This window comes from Varanus komodoensis, unplaced genomic scaffold, assembly GCF_004798865.1.
Source record: "Varanus komodoensis strain SLA01 unplaced genomic scaffold, ASM479886v1 scaffold2, whole genome shotgun sequence".
Lineage (NCBI taxonomy): Eukaryota > Metazoa > Chordata > Lepidosauria > Squamata > Varanidae > Varanus > Varanus komodoensis.
Genome location: NW_025335568.1, coordinates 58,695,876 through 58,716,850, shown reverse-complemented (window position 1 = coordinate 58,716,850; position 20,975 = coordinate 58,695,876). Strand labels below are relative to the sequence as shown.

General features: G+C 42.8%; 1 protein-coding gene across 11 annotated transcripts in view; it reads left to right on the top strand.

The window, feature by feature from the left end:
* Positions 1-20,975, top strand: part of KLC4 (kinesin light chain 4) — a 59,494-nt gene that overhangs the window by 5,279 nt on the left and 33,240 nt on the right. For 6 of the 11 annotated variants that reach the window (XM_044429204.1, XM_044429196.1, XM_044429202.1 and 3 more), the window contains exon 2: positions 20,016-20,288. In XM_044429204.1, coding sequence (XP_044285139.1) covers positions 20,040-20,288 — 249 coding nt within the window. In that variant the 5' untranslated portion in view covers positions 20,016-20,039. The other 5 variants (XM_044429203.1, XM_044429199.1, XM_044429197.1 and 2 more) reach the window with 5 other exon arrangements.

The window sequence follows — 20,975 nt, the reverse complement described above, 5'->3', positions numbered from 1 at the left end:
TCACCATTCTGAGAGCACCATGCTAATGAATGGTGTATAAATGATGACATGAAATTAAAAGAAAACCAAGAACTTCTTCAGAGGGGGAGGGAAGAAGGCCACAGGAGGCTTAAGATAAGTTGAATCCTGACCTCCTCGGGCTCCTTCCCCCCCTTCCCTGCCCACTGGAACATTCCCTCCTTCCACCCTTTCCAAACTTGATTTTTTGACCTCGGAAAGGCAACCAGTGCAGGTTTTGGCACGCTAACTGTAAGAGCAGCAGATCTCCAACACTTCCTTTTGAGGTCACACTGTTGTCTCTGAACTAGAAGGGAAAGATCCAAGGCATCCTGTGGTTCCTAGGAAGCCCACTTAGGAACCATAGGACTGCTTTCTGCTTCTTATAAAACATATCCATGTGTTCCTTAGTGTTCTAATTAGGTATGAGGTTTGGCATTTTTATTTACACATAGCAAATTAAAAAAGCATGTTATATCTCTGTGCCATGTAGTAAACTGCAAGATTGTTTCCTGTATTTCCTGTTTCATAGTTTTTGGGGTGGAGATTAGTGATGGAGCTCAGCTTTGCATATAGACGATCCCAAGTCCAAACCTTGACATACCAGGTTAAAACAATCTAAGGAAGCCAGCCCCCATCCAGTCAGATCTTATACATGTTTATTAAGAAGTCCAAATATATGACATAGAGTTATTCCCAGGTAGATATGTATAGGATTGCAGCCTTAGAGTAACGATAGTATAGACAAACAGGGATCTTACTCAGAGTAGAGCAGCTTCCTAGGTACACATGTTGAAGTTTAGTCCTATGTATGTTTAGACGAAAAGTCCTACAGTTCCCAGCATTTTCCAGCCAGCATATAGATGCTCCGTAGATGTGCATAGGAATGTGCCTTTTCTAATGTATAGGAGTTCATTTTTCTTTCAATTAGGCCGAGGATAAGCAACACATATGCCATGTATTGTATGTCGCTCCTGCTGCACCTCTACATTAAAAATATTTTTACAAACAAAATTTCAAACAGACTCAATATAACCATTTTAGTAGGACTGGCTGCTAACTGCAAATTAAAAAATTGTTTTTAACAGCATGTTCTGCATGTATCAATGGGGGCAAAAAATGCCTCCTGGATTTCCCATAATTGCCTGTCCTTGGATTACTCAAGGGATGAGTGTAACAGAAATTGCAAAATATTTTAATGTATCCAAAGTTTACTGATGTAGAGATGGGAAACAGGCTTTGGTTCCATTGTTCTGGCACACATGCCAACAGCCCATGAAGCACAAGCTTTGTGTTTCTTTATCTGAAATTACAGCAGTGGTGTGGACAATGTGTGCACAGAATGCTTCACTCCTGTGAACGAGAAGCACTTGAACATGGGGGTGGAAGGGACTGTGAAATGATCTTGCCTCAGTCATGGATCTGTCATCAGTTTGGATGATGCGTGGATTTGCACTTTCATGTGATTCAGAATTCAGATTCTCAAGTTAAATTCTCTTGGACAGAAATACTATTTATTTTGGGCAATTACCTGTGTGTACATTAAAGAAATTTTATAATCAATTGAATAGTAGCCTTCAACTGTATCAGATAGAGGATCAGCTTTAAATTCCAACTTCCAACATGAAACATACTTGTAATTGTTTTTCTTTTTAATAAATTGCCAACTAGTGCTGGTTAAAAGCCAACTGCTAATCTGAGGCACAGGCCAAGTTCACACATAGCACAGATGGTAACTGCATGGTTTCCTATATCTTTCCTATATTGTGCTTTGAATGTAAGTCATTTCAGGAAGCCATTCGAACTCTGAATCATTCAAAGTCCAAATCAACTTTCCCATCCTTTCCCAGACCCTAAACAATACCCATTTCAGTACACATAAACAACAAATATGCATAATTTAAGGTAAAAATTACACAATTACATGCCAAAATAATTAATTAAAACCAATAAAATATGTAAATAAAATGAAAATTGCATTTGCTATACTGTATAAGCATTACACATGAGATGTTTCACAGCAAGAGACGACGGGTGCACAACGGATGACGTTTATGCAGCAACCACATTTTTTCACTGCATTTGCAGTTCAAATGTAGAAGCATTTGAACTAAAAATTGCAAACTAAAGAGCAATTTTATCTCAGCTTTAGCATTCAAACTCTGGATCATTTGAAGTTAGAGTTGTTCGAATTATGAGGTATCACTGTACTTCTATTGCAGTGGTTTGTAGTTCTTGTGCTAAGGCAGCAGAATCTCTTATATTCACCCAAGCTGACTAAAGAGAAACTACGTTCCTTGGGCTGGGAGCAAGGCCTGTGGGACTGTAGACATGGAAATGAACTATAAACAGCTTAGAATGCTGCACAGCTATATCAGGCAACAATACTCCATCTAGTAGAACTGCTACCTGTATGCTTGTTTAGCTAACAGATTGCTGTTCGGAAGCTGCAGATGCAGGGTGCAAGGTTGATTACAAAAATGGTGCTACTGCATTTGTAGCACCCAGTCTCACTGTTGTGTCCACAGAAAACCAGGTTGCCAGAGGAATTGTGCCTGTATGATACCGGACTGGGGCAAAGTTAGTGGTCTGCCTGACAAAGCACTTACTGATGCTAACAGCTTCAATTCATTCAACCTCTCTTCCTCCTCGCTGTACAGATCCATTTCTTGAAGCATCAGTTTTAGATCTCTGCATGCAAAAGTGGTGCATTAAGGAGAGGTGGTTGGTTCAATTCTATCCAGTGGCTGTACTAGTAGAGGCTTTCCCTCTGTTTGGTGCCATTGGGCGTCCTTTACAGTAAAGCCGGGGTGAGCCTGCTGTTTTGGCCTAGAAATTTCATCATTCCTCACCATTGGCCAAGCTGGGTAAGGCTGATGGGGGTTCTAGGCTAAAACATCTGGTGGTCCATAAGTTGCTCAGCTCCACAATGAAGCAAACATCTAGCTTTTGCCCTATCTCAAAAAGATATGATGGAGCTCAAGAGAATACAGAAAAGGGAATTTAAATGATATTTCAGAGAAATCTAGGTCACAGCTGCCATGCATCTAAATTAATGAGTTCAGTTGTGAAACCTTGACATGTATAAGGAGTATTTAATCAGGGATAAACTGTCTGATCAACATGGCATATGAAATTTTCTGATTTGAGGGCATAGGTGCGCAGATACACTCTCACTTTATGCTGAACATGTGAACTTCCTGAGGGTATATGAAAATGCAGTAAGAAGACAGGTATATCTTTCAGCTAAACTATTTCAGTATATTTAATAGTTTATAAGATATACCTGTTTATAAGATATAAACTATTAAAAACAGATGAAAACTCTGATGGTAGCAGCAGCATAATCCTTGCCAAGACAAATGAACCTGATATCTTGAGTGAACCTGTACTGTTTTTGCAACTTGCTGTAGAACTTCTCAAATGTATTGATAATTCGCAAATTCTTTGGCGCCAAAACAAAAACTTAACCCTCCCACATGCCAGGAGAAATTAATTAAAGGCTCCCATGAGCCCATAGTACCAACTCTCAGAACTGTGCACTTGCTGCATCTCTGTGGGATTCTGGTTTTATCATCTACTGGAAATTAGTAGCTTCGGAGTGATGGAGTAACTTGAACTCACTTCAACTTATTAGAGTAAGCTAGGGAAAACTATTGGAGTAAGTTGAAACAGAACAGAATTAATTACCCTCAGAGGAAGCTGTCCATGGTGGATCCACATGAGTTGCTGTTCTGGATCTGCTTTAGTCCAGTCATGTCCAGATCAGCAGCTCATGAAAAAGACACATGAAGAATGGCTTTCTGGGATAGTGGCAAATCCTCATTCTTCTCTTTGGCAAATTCATGGAGGAAAATCTATCCATGGTTAGTCCTGATGTGGTTATGCTTCCTTCAGTGTCAGAGGCAGAATGCCCATGTACACATACTGAAAGGGTGTTCATGTCTTGTCTGTGGGCATCCCGTAGGAAGTTGATTGGCCACTTTGTGAAGAAAATGCTGTATGTGGTGAACCCCTTGGTCTGGTCCAGCATGGCAGTTCCTATATTTTTGACTAAACCCTTTACAGTGCAAGAAACAAGTATGTTTCTTCCCTGAATTTAATTGGAGGGAGGGGAAGGTACTTTAGCTATAAAAAGTCTTGGAAGTGCTTTAATATATAGTGGCAGCTTCATTATAGGAGCCAGTCTCCAGTCTACTCCTTAAATTGTTGCACAAGTACAAAGCAGCCAGACTGCTATAAATGCATGTTTCCTAAAGCTCCAAGGCCACCCTTCCAAAGGAGCTGTGGGCAGTTGCTATGGGAAGAGTGAAAAGGCCTTGAATAAGAAGTAATCTTACAATAGGAAATTGGTGAGTGGGGTGGGGGTAGGACTTAGAGAAAAAATCTCACACTTTCTATAGGAATATCCTAGCATAAAATTGTAAAGTGATTTAGAAAACGTCCTTTTCTGGACATTGTCCTGACACACATTGTTCTTACTCTAATGATAAAGTTGGGAAAATTAATCTTCTTCAATGATTAATTAAATGATTAATTAATGATTGGTTTAAGTGGCTAAATTGCCCATCCTGCCTTTTTCTCAGAAAAGCTAGAGCAGAAAATGGGTTTCACTTGAACTTCAGAATTCCAGTCATAAGCAGGACCCCAATGCAAAGGAGGTTGCCTCACTGATTTTTGTGGAATTTTAACAATTCTCCTCAACTATAGTGGCTGGAGCATGCGGGGAGATATAGGTCTTTTTGTGTCTAAACTTCTATAAAAAAGGAAAAAACCTACCCTGGAAGAGCATTGCAGTTAAGGAAATTTGCTTGATAATGTTTTGGCTGCTGTTGTTGTGTCTGACATATAGACATATAGACCACTTATCAGACCCTGTTCTTGAAGAGACCTGAAGTGTGTGCCAGGTTTTAAAAGGTGTAACTTGATGCTGGTGGCGTATTCATGCTTATTCCTGCCTAAATGCAACACAGCTCTTTTTCTGTATGGAGTGGAGGCATATTACCTCCCTCTAGGCTGTGAGATCTGTAATGTCAGCATGGGCATTGATGTGTGGAAAATGTACAATGCAGACACTAACAACAAATTCCCACCTTACATCTCTGGGGAATTCACAGGAGTGGCCTGAACTTAGAATTAAAGAAGCCTCTGTCCAAGAATGTGGACTGTAGAAAGTATCTTAAAGAAGAAAGGGAGGATGCTGTGGTCAGGACTGTTTGCTTCTGCTCCATCCCCTGTCATTTTAGGTAGTCATTTCTGGAGCCCCTGGGTCATGAGATCCTGGACTTCAGTCCGAAGGTCCAGCCCCGGTTGCACCACTGTTCTTTGCTTAAGGAGTAGAGGTTGATATCATAAATCAGTGGTGTAGGCCTCAGTCCCAGGGCCCAATCCAGCTCTCTGGGGTTTCTGAGAGGGCAACACCCCTTTCCCTTATCCATAATTTGTTTAGTGGTCCCCCCCCCCCACATTCAGAATGCCTCTTCTCAAGGTGCTGTTCGTGATGGTAAGAGCTTTAAGCTAAAAGAGGCAGGTTTTCTTTACATTTTGGCCCTGTCCCCAAGAGCTTCTTTGGAATTTGGCCCTTGGGCAAGAAGAAATTCTGAACGGCTGCCATAAACTATGATACTTGGGTGTAGTTCAGACTTTTCAGGAAGCCCTACAATTTTAGACAAGTATAGCTTTGACCAGACTGTATGAAGCACTGTATTAGCTTTTTCCTTCCCCACACTGACTCTCTTTCCATCCCTTAAGCAAGACTGTTTAACATTTAATATCCCACGATGAGCCCACATTCCGTGCAGGATGCAGCTGTACAGAGCTGAACTGCAGCAGAAACCACAGATCCCATGAGGTGTGGCTGGAATTAAGACACATTGGAAATGGGAGAGCAGAGTTAATATTTACCTAGCAGTGGAGTGAAAGCCTTATTTTTCCTCTTGTTGGTTATACACAGGAGACAAGACTGCCTTGTACGTAGGGTTTTATTGTAGGTGCTTATCTTGTGCATGGAATCGAGCTCAGCACCACCCCACCCTATACATGTTTCAAGTTTTGTTCCTGCTGTTATTTCAAGTATGGCAAATGTGGATTAACTCCTTTCATCTGTGTCTGCACTTTGAAGGAATATAAGCTGTGTTTCTATGTAGGAGGCAGCAGTTGAGGAACTGTGTGCATCTTGACATTCCATTAAAGGTGAGACAGATGCTTCAATGAACATTTCTTGTTTGTTCATGACTTGGGGAGAAATGGAGCAAGGACAGTCATTGGTTTCTATCATGTAAGGCAGTAGGAATGTAGTCACAGAGCAATGGATAGGAAGAAGGGGTAGAGCGTGCTGCTGAGTAGAGAGATGTTGCTGTTACGCTTGCAAAGCAAGATATAAAGATGCCATGCAAAACTAAAGGTGCCTACTGGCATAGTTAAAATCATTAAGCATATGGCCATGGAATCAAAAATAGAAGACCAGCAGGAATGAATTAACATTTTAAAAGGATAAAGGAACAACTAGTTCAGACATCTGCTGAAAGCTGTCAATGAAGAGGCTTTGATGAATTCTCCTAGACAAGAATTCTTCCAGTGAGAATTCAGCCCCCAATAGACCCTATTTTTTCAGCTAACCCCAGTGATCCAAGGTGTTTTTTGTGTGTTTTGCTTTGAGGCAGGGCCTTTATTTGAAGGTCAATATGCTCAAGATTCATGTGACAAATGATTCCCTCACTGCCCCAAACTGTATCACCCTTTATTTTTTATATATGTCCCAGCCAAAAACCACACATTGCTCTATCAAAAACTCCCTTATTAAAGAGATTCAGTTTTGATAGCTAGATATCAAGAAAAGGGTGGCGTTCCATGTTTGCACTTCCCTAAGCATCAGGAGGCTCAGGATAGAGTACAAAATGTTCACCAGGACGAGGAGTAACTGGGGTGGGGGACTGAGGATTTTTGCACAGAGGCAGTTAAATCCCTCCTACCAAATGATTGTATCGTACAAAGATCCCTTGTGCCTTTAGTTTCTCTGACACCTTGACTTTTGAGCTATCAAGAGAAATAAGGGGCCAAGATATATAAAAAAAAAAAAAAATCTGGAGCCTCTTCTGGATAATGTCCAGGATTGCTAAATGCTACCCCTTGGCAGTAGGCAACCCCCAGATGTTGCATCTACTTTTTAAAAATATGGGTTTCTTGTGCTTCATTTTTTTTAAAGAAAGGGGTTTGGTGTCAATGGCATAGTTTGAAGTGACTGTAACTGTCAAAATGGGGATTGCAAAAGACAGCTTGACAGCCAGCTTTTGAGCTCCCCCCAAAAATCAATTTAAAGAGAAGAGGAGCTGTGGCAACCCTGGTTCTGGTAGGGAGGAGAGAAGTAATTCATTCTCCCCGGGATACCCACAAAGGGCTATGGGGGAGGGAGGGAGTCAGTAACCACCATGAGAAGAATTTGCGCCTGCTTGCAAGTTCTTTTTTTTCCTACACCCAAAGAGTGACTAAATAAAACTGTCATCCTTGTTTTGCAAGTTTCTTGGAAATTGACAGAACTTACTTCCAAGTAAATATGTTCAGAATTAGGATCCAATTCCTTGCTAGGGCTGCATTCCTTAATAAGGAGTAGGCCTCCGTATAAATTGATTAGAAGTTAATTCCAAGTAAATATACTCACAATTGTTCTGTAAGTTCTATTTGTTAATTTGTCCAGTATGTTCTCTGATATTCCTCCAAATCTAAAGATTGGTCTCTTGGTTACCTATCTACATAGTTTCCTGATCCTTCTTCCAGGGAACCCAGAGATCAATAGCCCAACATAACGGCAAAGTGCAACAGCTGGTGTGACTCTTAAATACATGTAGTGAAATTCTTTCTTGGTAATTTGAAGAACTGTAAGCAAAAACAAACACTGGATATTCACAAAATTAAATGGATGCTTTTGCCCATCTCTGGTGAGAACCAGGCTACATACTCTATTTTATTATGAGCTAAAACAGTATTTGCCTGTGCTCCATTATCTATATTGAAAGTCTCAAGCCTTTCTCTAGATCTTTCTCTAGACAAGGACTACAGAACCGGTATTTACTCAATTTTTGGAACACCTTTTGCAGGCTGCATTCCACAGGTACACAGAATTGAAAGCAAAGCATTGAGCCAAAAATATCACCATATTTTAGTTATCAGCAGTGAGAGTTTAAGCTAAGTTTTTGTAGAGGCATTTCAAGCTTCTAGATGGTGGAAGTGAGCACAAAAGCCAGGACGCCAGCAAATGAATGGTGGTCAGGGGAATGGTGGCCATATGGGGACCACCCCCGCACCCGGGAGGCTCAGCTTGGCCTCTGGGCCTGAGGTGTAGACTTCACTATAGACTAAAGGTGTTGGTAGTTCTATGTTTACAGTTGTGCTGTTCTTGCTCCAGGTGTTTGCTGACTGAGCTCCTTGAGGAATGAAGGAAGTGTAGCAAATGAATATCTTGCTGAGGTGTGCCTTGAAGAACAACAAGAGGCCTGCGGGAACAAAGGAAGGTGGTTGTGAAGAAGCCAGGGTGGGGCATCTTGAAGAGCAGAGCTTGGTTGCAGCTGCAGGATGGGCAACGGCAGAGGACTCTGATTTGTGCTCTGTAGTGTTTCCGTCACTTCCTAGAGACGGATGCCTCCCATGTGTCATCTTGTCTGTGCCTGCAGGAGAGCATCCACTGTTGCTTCGTCTGGCTGCATCTTTTCTCTTTCTGCTGCTGCTGCTGCTGCTGCTGCTGCTGCTGCTGCTGCTGCTGCTGCTGCAGTGGGTGGGTCATCAGGCTGCATAGTAACTCTGCCTCTGGTGAGGAGGGAGCTCAGACCAGCAGATGCTATCCTATCCACTCTCTGTGTGCTGCGAATGCCATTCACTTTGCAGTTTCTGTAGCTTCACTTGGTCCGAGGAGGCATTTGTGGGAACGCTGCTGCTGCATATTGTAAGTTACTCTGTTGGGTGGGTGGGGATTCTGCTACTGGGAAGCTAAAGGTCAAACAACAGGGTGTTGCTTGCTCTTCATGACAAAGAATCATGCTTGTCTTTGCTTTGACAGATAGAATCCATCTGGAGAGACTGCAAGGTAGAATAGAGAATGGGAGTTCCATCGTACAGCAAGGAACATCCTTTTGCCAGCTCATGGGGCTGCATTGGATTGGATTAAACAAGACTCTGAATTCTTTGGGTAGCTTCACTGGTGAATACAGCAGGGCGGGGTCATGCTGCTAGCAGCATCGCAAGACAAAGAGGACAGCAGCTGATGTGTAGCTCTTATGGATGGATTGGCGATTATGAATTAATAGGTAGAAGGCACAGTCTGCTTTGCACTCTGGAGTGCTGATGAGACCTAGTGATGTTGGATCCTGATAATGTTGGAACCAAAGAGTGGGCCAAGCTTAAAAGTCCTTGAAAGGCCCAGAAACCAAGACATTGTTCTACCTCTCAACATTTTTGTCAATTTGTAGTTGCTGTTATTTTACTTAGGGTTTTACTTAAATATTAGAAACTAATGCTATATCTTCCAGTCTTGTGGGTTAGTGAGATTTTATGGGACCCAGCATTGCTGTGTCAGCTTTGGGGAATGCATCGTAGTGGGCTTAAAGCGCCTGAAGGGTAGTGTGGCTCGATCGAGGGAGGATTTGGTTTGTATATGGAAGACTTGGATTCAAGTGCCAGCTCTTTCACAGACCTTGTGTGACCTTAGGGATGTCAGTGTTTCTCAGTCTTGGTTCCCCATTAGTGAAATGGGATTAATAATCAACATCTTTGCAGAATTGTGAGGCAAGCAAACATAATAAAAAGGGTAAAGCACGTTGCAGACTTACAGTCCTATGAGAAAGTGGAGGAGTGGTTTGTTTTTAAAGGACCATGTTATGAGGTCTGAAAAGACTGATACTTTTTTCACCTCATAAAACTTTCATAGCTGATATCCTAATCCATCAGAGGCAAGGATGGAACAGCAGTCATGAAATCTTGTGAAGAACAATCACAGTGAAGTTGAAATCTATCAATCTTAGTAGCAGTAGCTGTTTAAAGAGATGAAGGCAAAATCTAATATTTCTCCCATCCATCAAGTGATGCTTTCTCATTGGAAGTCAGCCACACTTCTCATGTGACACTTCATAAATTGCATATACAGTCAGACTGGATGTTTTGTAGAACAAATGAGACAATAGGCAATCCTGGTAATTACAATGTCTAGAAAGGTGTTCCTCTCCAAGGCAACTTATACATGAAATAGAATCAAGTTGTTCTTTTTTCTGGACTGCACTACATCATGCTATTGATGGGGAATTGCTTGTTGCAGTGTTCCTCCATCAAAGCACTCCATACACACACAGTCTCTTCTGCCCGGTGTGTTGTTTTTGCTGTAAGCAAGGATTTTTATATGCCCCAGTGGGGAAGCACCCAAATGCAGAACATCTTCCACCTGTATGAATTGGTATAGTTGAGGCAAAGCTTTACTACTTGCTGCTGCCACCTATAGAAACTGGACCTCAGGGATCGCTCTGGAGGAGTGTCCTGTAGTCTAGTCTTCATGCACTCTCATATGATCCATGCCAAGGCAGTTTCAGACCTAATACCTGACAATAAGCAGTTATCTTGGGGATAGTAGAAGGCTGCTGCAACTTTATAGTGAAAAAACCCGTCGAAGAACTCCTTTCCAAGCCATGAGAAACTGTGGACAATGGGCTATCCCTGTAAAGGACATCCTGATGGTGTGAATCATAGACCCTTTTCCAAAGAGATGCGAACTAGAAATACTTCATATTACATATCCCCAATTCATTGTTGTTTTTGGGTTTATAGTCTTACTTTCCCAACATGGGAAAGGGCTGTAATTCAGTGGTAGAGCACTTGCTTTGCCTGCAACTGCTTCACATGTCAATCCTTGGCATCTCTATGTAAGGCTGGACAAGATACTGCGCTAGATTGGCCAGTGTTCTCATTTGGTATAAGGGAGCACCCTCTGTTCTTAAGAGGAACCCAGCACCTTCCAAACGTTGAACTACAATTCACATCATGCTCAGCGAGCATGTTACAAGGCCATGCATGAGAGAAGGTTCAGGGAGCAATCATTTTTAGATAAAATAGCATTTTTCTGTCTAAATAAGCATAAGTTTGCATCCCTAGCTTCTTTTTGCAGAGCAAGAGATAATGAAGCCACAGTAGATTCATGTTTAATCATTGAGTTCTTTAGAAAGGATTTTTAGCTGATGTTGCCATGTACAAAACCCCTTTGCAGTACTTGTTGGTCTTGGCACTGAGTCTTGTTAGGGAGTGAATAGTGCTTGAGTAGCCAAAGGGAAACAATTGGCCAAAGCCATGCTATTATCTGCATGAACAGAATGCAGCTGTAGCTTCTGAATAAGGAAACTGGTTTGGTTGCTTCAGGCGCCACGTTATTTTGTCAGACTAATAAGTAGATCAGGAACAGGACCTATAATATAAAAGAATATAGTACTTTTGCCATCTGGCCCATCTCTTCCACTAGCCCCAGCTATTAGGGGCTCTGTCCATTAGGATCAAGACTGCAACTGATAATCCAGTTACACTGTACTGGCATTTTTGCTTCAGTTGAACTAAATTAATCCAAATGTTTTCCTTTTAACTATCTGGTGGATTAGATGAGCCAGCAGGCCCTTAGCCATGAATCTTGTGGTTGTGCTGCTTACACCTTACTTAGGTTAGCCTTGTACTTAACAGCTCACCTGCCGAAAACATAATTCCAAGCAAGCAAGTGAGCTCCATCATTCTTCCAACAGCCCACCTGGTTTCCATGCTGACCATGGAGGAAAGAAGACTTAGGAGGCTGATGCGGGGAGGGATTGTTCTTTTCTGCCTTCATCAGTCTGCTTGGTAGAAGGTGTTTAGTTTTGTTTTATGTTGTTTTATTTTACTAACCTGCTAAAAGCATTCCAAATCATGCTACAGATTTAGAGTTGCTATGGGTTGTTCATGGGCTGTTCTTGTGTGTGTGTGGGGGGGGGGGAGTTGGTTCACATTAGAACACACTCTGTGTGTGTCTTCCCTCTTCTCTAACCCTAAGATGCTGATCCCTCCCACCCAGTAAATGAAATCCAGAGAGCTCTGCATGCTTTATTAGTCTCTACTGTACAGTGTGCTGGTTTTCCACAAGCACAAGTACTCCTTCCCTCCTATATCTGGATGCATCAGTGGCAAATAAACAGCACAGGAGTGGTTAGGAGGCACCTGCATCTGAGAATTAATTTTGAGCTTCCTGAGCTTCCCACAGCTCATTGTTATGACTCAGTCCTGGAAGTTGCTAGCCTTGGGTCATAAAGTTGTATAGCAACTCCTCTGTTATCTTTGCAGCAATTAATACCGATGAGCTCATGAGCCAAGCAGGATATGAGTATTTTGCAGACATGACTGAATTGCCAAACTGCTGCTATGACCAGTCCATTGGAAGATTGTATGGTGACTGTTGGCCCTGCTGTTTTAGTGTCTCTCCCCCCGCCCCCAAATTTACATATTGATTTATGTAAATGTGACAGATCTAATGTAAGGAGGCATGTGTTACAATAAATGTTAGAATACCCAGGTTCTCTCATTAGTATATAGACAGTTCTTCCCCCACAACATGAATTTGGTCATCCAAATAAACCTTCAGAAAACATAGAGTGTTCACATGTTCTTAAGGGTGTTCAGCTGTGGCTTATGTCAGTTTTCTGTAGCCTGGTGCCCTCCAAATGTATTGGACTACAACTCTAACCATCCCCCAGTCTGCCTGCCTGCTGGGAGATGTTGGGAGTTGTAGGCCATCGCATTTGGAAGGCACAAGGCTGGGAAAGCTGGGAATGACTATGCTGTTTGATCTCCTCTACTCCTCTGGAACAGATTTTAAGTTGCAAGGAGGAAGAGGGTTCTCTCATTGACAAAAGCTGTTTTATCAGCAGAAGGTTTTAATTGGGCTCTACCCTTCAGGAATTGCTTTTTTGGAATGTAGGAAAATAATGCAGCAATTGATTGGTTTATTTTATTGAAATTTGCACCCTATTGTTTGTATATATCATTGGTATAGCTTACAATAAAATATTTAAAATGTCATCAGTATTGTACATATACATTAAAATAAGTGAATAATAGCAAATGTGTAAAAGGTGGATAAAAACAATATCAAAATAATTAGATTAAAACTGATCAACCAAAGTTTTCAAAGCCAAGTTGTAGTTATTCTTCTTTTAATTCAGGGTTTTAGGATCAAATTTTCCCAAGCTAGCTTTCATTTTATAAAATACAAATTTACAACATCTAATATCTTGTAAATTAACAACATCTAAAATATCATAAACAACATTAAAATTGCAATAGAGTATCAATAAAGCATCAGTAACAAGAACATTCAACTCTGTGTAAAATCACTGGAATTGAATAACATTGTTCAGCACCAGTTCAAAACAGCAACAGCATAATAAACCTTCGGATAGCTTGTGATAATTGGGCAATGTGAACTTCAACTGTAATAGAATTCCACAAATGTGAGGCCACTCCCTCATTCCTGCCAACGTAATAGATCTTGCCCATGGAAACATAAGTAGGGCCTTAGTGAATGATTCCAAAACCACGTTCAGATTGAAATAAAGAGAGCTTTGCCTGTCATTGGGGAAAAAACCACCCAGGTGCCAACCGAAGGCTTTCTGGGGAAAGCATTCCAAAGCCAAGGCAACAACAACACCCTTGTTTAAGTAACCACTTGTGCCCCATCTGATGGTAGGGAAACCCAGGTGAGGTCCTTTGATGGGCAGTTCAAATTAGCAGTAAGTTTTGGAATGTTCAATATTAATATGCCCTGTTTTAGTGGTAGCAAATGAGTAAATGTTAATTTAAACCTGAAAATCCAAGATTTGGCAGAGTGACTGCTGGCACTATGGTAATATTTTTCTTTAATTATCATGGCTAACTGAAGACTTAGTGATTTCAGTGGGGCTACTACAAGTATGACTAGGACTAGACCTAAGCCTTTATTTTGGCTAATCATTTCCTTGGGTTCAAAACACCTCACCTTCATTGATTCATTGGGCTGAGCCATAACTTAGTGGTAGAACATTTGCTTTGCATGCAGAAGGTTCCAGGGTCAGTCCCTGATGTCTGGCGGTAAGGCTGGAACATTGCCTGAAATGCCCCAGAGCTGCTCCCACTCATTGCAGACAGTACTGAGTTAAATGGTCTGACAAAGGAAACTTCCTACACTTACCATGTTAAGACATAATCTTTTGCCTGTTTCTTCTAGAAAGCAGAGATGACTCAGGATGCTTATGGCAAGGACTCCAACTGCTTGCTCCCCCTAGTGGGGAAAAACCTGCAACCTTTTGATTAGTTAGGTTGACTGACAGGAATTCACTGAATTCACTTCAGTCTGCACAGTGCTATACCATTTTAAGGAAACCACTCCCTGCCCCTAGGGATCTTATGATCTAGAACAGTTGCCCCCACCATAATTCCTGTCCAGATATTTTGGACTATCTGCCTGTTGGCCATTCTGGCCAAGGCTGATGGGAATTGAAATCTAAAAGATTTGGAGGGTACCAGATTGGGGAAGGGTGACCTAAAATATGACACACAAGAACTAGGAAGAAAAATGAAGACAAGGACAAATGGGAGATGAATGTTTACTTTATTTGCAACCGTCTTCCCCAGCCTGATTCCCTGCTAAATATGCTTGGACTGGAGGGGACCAGCTTGGGAAAGCCTGAGTTGCATTTGCTTTGGCTTGATGACAGTAGGGACATAGAACGTAAGCATCCTATTGGATCAGAGCAAAGGCCTATCTAGTCCAGCATCCTGTTTCCTACAGTGGGAAGCCTGTTGAATACGAGTTCAGCAGCACCCTCCCATTCATGTTCCCCAGAAAGTATTCAAGGCTGTAGTGTCTCTGCAACTGGAAGTAGTATATAGCCAGTATGACTTGCAGCTATTGATAGTCTGGAGCCTGGGAACTAAGGGACTAAAAACAAGTTATCCATGATTAATTGGACAGTACATTGTTGAACTACTTGTTTTTAATATAAATACTTAATAGAAACTACAGATGGAAGGCGCTGTGTTAGAAAAGGCATTCCTCCTTTTGCTGTGACACAGGAAGGAATGCCTCTTCTAAGATTATGCCTGCTGCATGTTCAAAACAGGGCAGATTTTCCCTCTTAGTCATGTGTAAGTTCATGCAAATGAAATGTTTGCATTAGGAATTTGAATTGATTGACTTCACATGTCTTGAATTGGTTCATGTCCATTATCATAACAAACTGAATAATTTATAATATGCTGTCCTTTCTAAGAATGTCACTAAAATTCTGACTACTAAATTTGACTGTCTTTCACTGCCTGATAGGTTCAAGATGATGTAAACAGCTAGTAATAAAAATATGGGAGAAAGGTGTGGACAGCTCTGTCCATCTTGTACTGCTACTTTCTAAATTCAGGGGTGCAGAATCTCAATCCTAGGGACCAGTTCCAGCCTCCTTGATGTCCCCAGATAGCCAATGTGTCTATTGCCCTGGCTCTGCTCTTTTCCTCCAGTCACCATTCATTTTTTGTTTTCCTGGTTTTTATGTAGTTTGCCCCATGCTAAAGGTGAAATGCCTCTCCTAATCAGTAAAGCTTTGAACTACAATACCCTTCTATTATTTGCATGTTGGATTCCATCTGCTTTTCTCTTGGCCCCACACACTGCTGGAATACAGCTCCTGAGACCTTCTCCAAAATGGAATTCAGTACATAAGGCTGAAAATAATTCAGTATGCCTGTTCTAAAAGTAATTTGAATGGGCATTATAGTCTCCAGTTTATGGGTTTTTTTAAAAAAAGAGAAGGCAGTATCCTTTGGTCCTTCAAGGGCCTCCTGCCATGGCTGCAGCTTGCCATTGGCTCTGCTTCAGGGTTTTGATTGTCCTCAAAGCTACAAGCAAAACGTTGGCAGAGTAAGCCACTCCTACCATTCCCCCACTAGCACGCCTGGCCGGCTTGTGCCAATATTTTGACGCTGATGTTTCAAAACACATTGGCAGCAGTATCTGGAATGACTGCGACAACTAATGCATCAGCAGAATTCTTTTGCTCCTGCCCACTTCCTCACCAGAGCAGTTGAGTTGTGGGCTGAGGAAAGAGATACCAGGCTCCAGTAGTTTGGAGGCTAAACTACACCAGGCATTGAATGCATGCAAACATCTTGCGTGCATTTTGACAGTTCTTTTTTTTTTTTAATCCTGAAGTAACAGCTGTTTGGCAGGGTTAGAAATATTAATTTGTTTCTAACAAATTTCTACCATTGGAAGAAATATTAATTTGCACCACATTTCTGCCAACTGTTCTCTTGTGCCTGTGTGGCTGATGTTAGCCCTGTGAGCAAAGCATCCATTGGAGGCAGATATTTGGCCTGTAGAGCTCTGTGCTGTGCTTTAGCAGACCATTGATTATCATTAGAGGGACTTGGGGTGGGGGTAGGGTACAATTCTTGTGAATTGTATGTCCAGATTTTTCTAATTCTAAAAACACCGCCTCTTTTCTCTCCCTGCCCTGGGCCATGCTTCCGCAGCTATATTATGTATGCAAGAAAACCACCAGTGTACTTTTTATGGAAACATTTTATTATGTCATAATCAGCATGATGGAGGTCTTGTTTGTAGCCATGAGGGCAGGACAGGAAAGGGAAGAGATCCAGTGGGGAAGGCATTGGCTTAGTGTGGAGGCATAGGGGATTCCCAGGCTGCTGTTCCTACACTTGGCTAGGAGCCCTTCCTGAACTCTTGGAGGGTGATGATGGAGTTGATCACTAGGACTTTGCACTGTTCTGGGTCTTGTTATACTTGCTATTCTGTGCCCTCATTGTAGAACTTTCTGCAGGAGGTCCTAAGAGAATTAGGAAAACTAGTTCACTCCACAGAAATTGTTCATGATTCAGCACAGAAGCCACAGTGCTATCTTTGAGGGGCTTGGTGGTGTCTCGCAATGGCTTCCAAAACTGAGGGATAGCTGGGGATTATCTGAAAAATGAGATTTCTTGTTTTTGAAGAGGAGGGCTTGAAAAGAGAAAGTGGGTATTGGGGTAGAGAAGATATTGGATAGCGAAGCAATAACTGCAACAGAACTGTGGAACAGGTAGGGCAAGTAGTGTGGTCACATATTTGAGTCCCGGGGCAGTCATTGAGGTGTGGAAGGTTTTATCATGGCTGGGTCGGGACCATGAGAAAAGTCATTTCTGAAATTGTACTTTCCATTTCAAGCATCTAAGAATACATTTGATGCCTTTAGATGCTGAGGAGCAATATTATATTGCCATTAAAGTGTCTTCTGTGCATCTCTGTCTTATAGCACTCATACCTTGGAGTGAGAGACAATTTGTGTTTCTTCTTTTAATTCTGTCTTCATTCACACAGCTTCCTGCTTCTGCTACTTGCTCTGCCTCTTACATTCATGTCCTCTTCTTGAGTGCCTTCCTTGTACCTGAGCTTAAGTAGAGTACCTTTCTCTATTATATAAACATTGGTTGATTGATTGGACCTATAGGTTTTACTCTAGGTCCCACCTGCCCTATTGCTGAAAATGCCAAGAACTGATGCCGTGGGTTGTGGTCCATGTATCCACAGCCCAGTTAAACTGCAGCTTCATTTTGGCATCCTCTAGCGTCATTGCAACCAGGTCAAGTTAAATGGAAATGCCTTGCTTTGACAGTGTTGTGAACTTGGTTTAGAAAACTTTCCAGTACTGTAAAATAGAAGAGACAATGCTGTTAGAAGAGACTGCATTTATTTCCCACCTTTGCCCCCTCTTTTGAGGTACCCAAGGCATCTTACGAAGCTCTATTTTATCCTCCCAACAACCACCCTGTAAGGTGGGTTGGGTTGAGAGACTGACTGACCCAGGTCACCTACATAGTGAGCTTCATGGCCAATTGGGGCTAGAACCCAGATCTCTCAGGTTCCCAGTCCAGCACTTTTACCACCACCCCACACTGGCTCATTGTGGAAAGATGCAGGTTAAGATGCAGAGCATGGGTTCTGTGTGCCAGAGGTGCTATGGCTCTGAAATTAAGAGGGACATCACTTTGTTCAGAGAAAATCAACACTGCCCTTTTAAAAAGGGACATCTGTTTGCCTTATTCCCCAGCGTAGCATATAAGGGCAGTTTCTCTCCCTTTCTCCCAAGCTTTCAGCTAGGCTTCATGCTGGCCTGGTACTGACAGACTCTGGGTTACTCTGCTGGAGTGGCCAGGGTCCCCCTGCTATCCTTGTTCCTTTGTTGGAGCCAGAGCATATCTCCTCTGGCTTTTCTGCCCTGGAAAGAGGAAACTGGAGCACCCGACCCGGCCGAGGCTTTCTTATGTGGGTATTGCTGTCTGCGTCTTTGCTCTTCCTGGGTGGCCCTGGAGCGGGCAGGTGCCTCGGGCTGGGAGACAGGCTTGCCACCTTGGAAGCAGCAGCGGGCAGCTGTGTTGAGAGACTCCCCTTGTTCTCCGGCAGGGGTGGGGGGCAATGGAGTTGACCGGGACTTTCCATTGGGCTCTGTACGCACAGGGAGGCGCGCCGTTGCCTAGCAAAGAGCCCAGAACACACAGAGGTGGGACTATCGGAGAACAAAGGCTGATTTGCTGATGGCTTCCTCCCTTTTCTCCTTTTCCCTCCTCTGGATAGCGTAAGAGCTCAGCAGCCTGGCAGCAGGATCACGTGAGCTCAGGTTGCCTTCCTTGCATTTGGTATCTGCGGCAGGCTGCTCCAGCTGCTGCTGCTGGGAGGTAAGCCCCTCTTGCCCACTGCCTAGGGGGTGGAGGTGAAACCCTAGAGCAAGGGAGCCTTGGGCAGGAGGAGGGGGCTTTTCATGAAGGTCCCTGAATGCAGCAGTCAGCACAAGACAACACATATTGCTGCTAGGCGCATCTTTGAGAAAGCTGAACCAGGCAATCGCTTGGCAAAGGAGTAGAAATCAGCTTCTGCAGTTCTGCAGTTTTATCGAAACAAACAGGGAGCAGATCTTTACAGTTGGGAAAAATTTTGCCTCTGGCAAATCTGTAACCCTTTCTTTTCGGCAAGCATTCACTTAGGTTTACACCAGAGGCTAATATATATGTGTGTGTTTTGCGTGTGTAAGAGAGGGAGGGGGAGGGGGAGTTGGCAGCTTTCATTTGTAAACAGTGTTTCTGGTTTGTTTGTCCTGCACCACTCCCTAGTACGCTTCAGATTTCAAGTATGCATTGCCAATGGTTCCTTCTCTCCTCTCACCTGTATAGTAATACCTAGTATTTATATGATTCATTGCAATGGTTTTATCCTGGGGGAAACTCCATTGTAGACAGGGAAAAAGAAATGCACAGTGAAAGGCTTGACGGAGTCCAAAATGAGAAGTTACAAATACTTTAATACTGGGCTTAATTGGTGGAGCTGAGTGATTAACTGCTGCCTTATTTTCTCTGTCCCTTTGAATTTGCTTCAGAATTACTCTTGATTCTAAGAGTCAGAGGCCATAATGTTTTCTGCCTCTGAAGCTGGGCTCAGAATTTGGCTATCAAAGCATTTTCTTTTTCAAGATGTCTGCAAACTGCACTCACTTTTCTTGAGCTAGAGGGTTTTCTTTTCCAGGGAGAAATAATCTCAAGACTTTATCTTTTTCTTTTTCCCTTATCAATACTAGCCTTAAACTATTTGTCCTTATTTTGGTCAGTTCTTTGCTGGATCTCTGTCACCTCTGGTCAGAAGGTGTGCTTATTGCAGTTTCTCCTGGGTTTTTAAATGGAAGCTAAATCAGCTTTCTCTGTTCCTTAGAGTGTGTGGGCGGTGGGAGAATGTGAGCTTTGACGTAAATGCCATTTTTACTCCTGTGTACTCCTGCTGGTGACATCTTGTGCTTCATGTTGTCCCTTTCTGCAAGGACACTGAATCCTAGGGCATTTCCTGCCATTACCATTGCCATAGGATCACCTGTATGCAGTTTTTTCTTAATGTTACAGACCCTGCTCTGTCTAAGTGAATCATTGCTATCCAATAACTCCATCTTTTCTCTTTCTTTCCTTAGGTGGGAGGTTGTTGATGAAAGACAATGTCCACGATGGTATACCCCAGAGAGGAGAAGATGGACAAGCTAAGCCAAGAGGAGATAATCTCCAACACTAAATTGGTGATGCAGGGGCTGGAAGCTCTTAAGAATGAGCATAATTCGATCTTGCACAGTCTGTTGGAGACCATCAAGTGTCTGAAGAAGGATGAAGAAGCCAACCTAGTGCATGAGAAAGCCAACCTGCTGCGCAAGTCAGTGGAGATGATTGAGCTGGGCCTCGGAGAGGCTCAGGTGAGCTGCCACTCCATTGGGGAGTGCCTCTGCATGCTTCAGCAAGAGAAACTAAATATGTAAAATCATAAATTAAATACTTTGGCTGATGTGGCTATAGAGGGGCATGCTTGCTACATATGTTGGCAGGTCTCTGTGTACTCCACTTTTCTAAATAAGTGGAGAGCAATCCAACTACAGAGCAGCAAAGTCAACATCCTGTAAATCTAAGCTTTTAATTATTTTTATGTGTCTCAGCCGTATGTGCCGCTCCTCACTTCCCTCTCTGCTTGAAGCTGCAGCCTTGGCACTAAGAGGAGGTGAGGGCTGGAGGCATGTGAGGCAGCACCATTCGAGGGCCATTCTTATGGGGACCGATGGCCACTCTGGCATTCCTCCTGGCCACAGCCTGTTGAGCTCATTCAGTAGTCTCATTTGAGACAAGGGAAGGTGGCCCGGAAGAATGGGGCTTAGACTTAAGTCACCCCTCTCTGCCAGGATGGTCCCTGCCTAATGTTTTGGGATGGTGGCAAAGAGGTTCTTGCCATTGTCTGTTGCCATGGACAGCACTTTCAGTTGGCTGCGGTGGTAGGCAGCACCCATTGCTCCCGCCTGCTCATGAGTAGGCTGAAGTGATGGGCGCATCTTCCTTCCTCTCCAGCACTGCTGTCAAGCAGCAACAAGGAGTGGGGTAAACATCAGTGTTCC